This window comes from Octodon degus, unplaced genomic scaffold (genome assembly GCF_000260255.1).
Source record: "Octodon degus isolate 3935 unplaced genomic scaffold, OctDeg1.0 scaffold00046, whole genome shotgun sequence".
NCBI lineage: Eukaryota > Metazoa > Chordata > Mammalia > Rodentia > Octodontidae > Octodon > Octodon degus.
In genome coordinates, this window is record NW_004524622.1 from 12,711,032 (window position 1) to 12,715,732 (window position 4,701).

Consider the following 4,701-nt stretch of genomic DNA (forward strand, 5'->3'; position numbering starts at 1 on the left):
TCCTACTTCCTGGAGCTTTAGGGCAAGGAGGGCCTTGATACACGTGTCATCTGGATTTAGCCTCATGGCTTTCCTCAAGGGGTCTAGAGAAATCACGCTCCCGTTGTTGTGGTCTTGGCGGTAGGCGATAATGGCATAGCCAGTGTTGAATTCGGGGTTTTCAGGCTCCACTTTCAGAGCCTTTTCAAAGCAGGCTTTGGCCCGGTCATAATTCTTCCTTCCACAGTTCAGCAATGCCCATCCTTCCTCACAGTCTATCTCAGGACACTCCATCCTAAAACGTGAGGAACCTTCAAACTTCTTGCAAGTGTGCTCTACCTTGTCCAGGTATGCCCCGGCGTCTGCCAACCTGCCCATGTGATAATACACCCAGGCACAGTTGCCCCAAGTCACCAGGCTCCTCTGGTCTGACTGCTTCACAGACTGTCTCTGGATTAAGCCTTCAGCTTGTTTCAAGCTCTGCAGGGCCTCGTCATTCTGGCCTTTCAGGTGTCTCACATACGCTAGGAGGTTGTGAAATCCCACGTCATTGTTGGTGTATTGGAACTCAATCACTTTCAGAACCTTGTTTTCTAAATCAGGTATTTCAATATCTTCAATTATCAGCTCCCATGTAAAGTGACATCTCAGCTGGACCAGCCTGTCTTTTATCAGATTTCCATCAGCTTCCTCACTGTAAAGAGACCAAATTACTGCTTATTTTTTGAAGAATTTTAGTAAACTGGAAATGAAGACAACATTTTAAATCATTACATATCTTTTCTGCCTGTATCTCTGCCTGTACAGTTTGCTGCCTCTTTGGGATCTACGGTCCTGTCTAGTAGCAGACAACATGTCAACATAAAAGCCCTGTGGAAACGTTAGCGTCTTGATGGTATCAGTAATAAACTAACTACAAGTTAAGCCTAAAAATTACATTGAGTCTAAAAGTCTTCTCAGAATCATTCTGCTATGATGGATACAGTCTGAGCACCACTTTCAGCTCTGACTCCCTTCTCCCTTCTGCTTCTTCCAACACTGTGTTACATCACTAATGGTCTCAGGAGAAATGTGGAGTGAGGACTCACAGCAGTGTGGACCCTTTGCTCACCTTTCCACATTCCTACCATGATGCATTTTGGATTTCTCTCTTGCCAGGAAGAGAACAAGAGTTAAAATAAAAGCCAGAATATTTTGGCTTAAAATGATGAGCTTTCTGACTGCTTAAACTGGTTAGAGAATGTGGCAGTGCATCCTGCTATCTGTGCCACTGGAAGTTTATTCGGCCAATCCCAAACACAATAGTAAAGCAACTAGTGGAATTTGCTTTGTGGAGTCAAAAGTAGTGAGATGGGTGAATGAAATGTGAGGCTAATGTAGGCCCCCTTGTTATAATTCAGGAATAAAGAAGTCAGGTGACCCGGAATCTCAGTGCAGAACAGGTACTCCAAATCTCAACAGTTATATTAATTGTTCCCAACTATCCAAAGGGAAAAGATAAAAATAAGGGCTCAGTGTGAACAAGTTCTCTTCCCAGGATTTCTCCTCCTGTGAAGTGGAGATGAAGCCCTATTCCTTCTATATGAACATGAGGGAAGAAAAAGAAATTTTTCTTTATTATTTGAAAAAAGCAGTCCTTATATCCTGCATAGTATTAGTACCTATTAGGCCCAAGAGTAACACTCAGAGGAGGCTCTCAGGGTCCTCAGGGTCTCACTATGTAGATCACACTTGTAGGGATTCTCCTGTTTACAGCCTCCCAATTGCTGGGACTACAGACATGCGTCACCATGCCCAGTCTCAATGGCCATCTCAGCATGCCCCAGGGGCAAATCCTGACCAATGTGCCCTGCCTAAGCAGAGGCTTTAGTCCGCTGAGCTATCAGGCTGGCCCACAGGAAAATTTTTCTTTAACCCTATGTATAGAATATATAGTAAAAAAAAAAAGTCTAAGATGTTTGACATTCAAACAGATAGTGAGGTTAAGCTCAACTGTGTATGTTGTAGGGTAATAATAATAAGCTTTTCTTCTGGAGGGTTAACAACCTAAGTTTTCAGACCAAAGATTACAGAAACGGAGGGCTGCAAGGACAGCCAACATTTTGGCCCTAGCCTTTCAAGGTCAGTGAAGATTCAGGACACAGGAGAACCTGCACTGTAACATCATGTAACTCAGTTGTGTCCCAAATTCTCTGATCAAGGAGATTATGGGGCCACACAGGAATGTGATCAATGATGTAGAGTGTGCCTAAGGAAAATCACATGAAGAAAAAGCATTTTCTCAGGCTTTCACAGAGAATAAATTGGTCAAGCAATGGCCGTGACTCATCCACATGGCTGACACTGACAAAGGATCTACAAATTGCGGCACAGGCTTTCAGGATAAATCCTGAGGGAACCTTACTGACCTTATCAGATACAAAAGTTACATTTCTTGTTATATAAGTCTTGCTTTATCTTGATCTTAACCATCCAGCAAAAAGGCACAAAAACATAGTGTAAAAAGTAAAGCTATATTTATATGCTGAACTGTAAGTCTCAAGTCAAGAACTGCTAACATTGCTAGTCCTACGGATAACCCACTAGTATTATGGACTGCTGGACTATATTGAAATATTTTGCTGAATTAATGCACCTATAATACTTAAATGACAATGCAATAGCCTTCTCTGACAAAACTAAAGAAAAAATGTGGACACAAATGAATGACCATTTTGTATCTGTATATTGAAAATAGTTAGGATAGATATACAGCTACTTTCTCTTAATTCAATGAATAGAAAGATTGGTTCCAATAGTGTTTGTGGACAAGATATCATGTCTGAATCTTGTACAGTGAATAATCACTAAGACAACAATATACAATGTATCAATTATTGAAACTGTCCTACTAATTGGTTTTGAAACTGTTTCACGGCTACTTGTTTCTCAATAAAATTATTAAAAAATAAATAAGGCATTGAGGAAGAAAAAATATATATAGTAAAAATTTTTTTACATAACTCTTCCCATCAAGATGTAAATCCATGTTTGCCCACAAGAAAATAGACTATGAAACATTGCCTTTTGATATGAAAGAAAAGAAAGAATTTTTGAAATGATGAATACTGCTTCTGAGACAGGCAGAGCATGCCCAGGTGACATGCCCTTGCTGTCACTTCTGTCCCAAGCCAAGAGCTCAGTCCAGTCCTCATTTTGCTCAAAGCACCTACTTCAAAAACTCACCAGGGTATTGCACTCCGGTTCTCCTGGAAGATGCTCTGCCTGTGCGTCCAAGTCATTTCGCCGAAGGATGATGCCTCAGACTCGAGTCTGTTCTGGCTTTCAAGCTGATTGTGAGGTGGATTACTGGGGTGAGGAGCTCCAAGTCTTTCCCTTTTATCACCAGTGGCAGCCCAGAAATATTACCCAAGGCCATCCTGGATATATTACCCAATGCCAACCTGGATATGTTACCCAACACCAGCCTGGAAAGATTACGCATGCATTTCTCTCTCTCTCTTTCTCTCTCTCTCTCTCTCTCTCTCTCTCTCTCTCTCTCTCTCTCTCTGTCAGGCTTAGGGAGATAAGATCAGAAGCAACTAAAATGACTATTGTGCCCATAAGTGGTCCCTGAAACATGTCAACACCCTTAAAGGAGAAGGAATCAGGAAGAGATTTTGACCCAAATGCCCTACTCCTGCTCACTGGATCCTGTGGTAGGGGGGAGACTCTACTTAGGGAACATCTTCCACACAGATCCCTCTTACTCTAGAGCTGCTAGAATATTGGGGGATGGACCTTCCATGCTCCTAAATATGCTGCCCAATCTCAGTCATCTCAAGGTTGTCCCAGCCAGCTCATATGTAAAATGAGTCCTGTAGAAATCATGAAATGATTCTTCTAGGTGTACATTCAAAGCATGGATAGGTAGAAAGTATATTGGAGTCCCATCTCTGGGAAGGCTATAGAATCTCAAAATTCCAAGTTGAATAACCTTGCAGGGTTGTTATGCCAACCTACTGCAAGGGACCTGCTGTTCTTTCTTACAGGTAGCAATTCATCAACATGTGTCATCTTTTACCTTTTGTGCTGGGCTCTGGGGGGACTATGAGATATAAAGTCATCACGGAGATGTCTTTCTAACAGGAGAACCTCAGTTCCTCCTGTTATCTGGGCAGCACACAGAGCCCTGCTGTCAGCAGTATATGTATTAGTATGTTAGCTATGTGATGACCCAATTCATCTATACATGTGGCAGATGGGGACTTCTTGTCACAAATTATGGTGACATCTCCCTGGATCCTTCTCCCTTAATGTCCATCAAAGGAGCTCACTCTCACCCTGTCCCTGTACCACTAGTACCAGACGTATTTTGATGTGGGCTTTATTTCATCTAAGATAGCCCAGAGCTTCCACAAGACAGCTCAGAGTGAGGTTGGGAGAGCTGGGTTTGGAAACACAAGTGCAGGGCACTGCAAAACTCGGCTACCAAGGCTGCAGGAGGGGGCCTTGGTCCGGTCAGCGCCACAGATAGCAGCACAGGTGATAACATTGCGGCCAACAGCTTGTCTTTCTCCTCAAGCCAGGCTCAGTATCCACTGAGGAATCAATGGATCCTTGTGAGGGACTACTTTTCCTGGTCTTTTCTCCTAATAAGTATAAGGTCAGCTAGGATCAGATAGTGGGTCAGAATACTTGGGGTTTGCTTTTGTTTTTCTTCTGTAATTTAGGGAAGGGTGT

General features: G+C 42.7%; 1 protein-coding gene across 1 annotated transcript in view; it reads right to left on the bottom strand.

Moving 5' to 3' along the window:
• Window positions 1-3,260, bottom strand: part of LOC111811988 (interferon-induced protein with tetratricopeptide repeats 1B-like) — a 10,884-nt gene extending 7,624 nt beyond the window's left edge. Inside the window, exons 1-2 of the mRNA XM_023716178.1 lie at window positions 3,205-3,260; window positions 7-673 (exon numbers count right to left, since the gene is read on the bottom strand). Of these exons, the coding sequence (XP_023571946.1) occupies window positions 7-673; window positions 3,205-3,260 (723 nt within the window). The remainder of the gene's footprint in view (window positions 1-6; window positions 674-3,204) is intronic.
• Window positions 3,261-4,701: the final 1,441 nt, after the last annotated feature.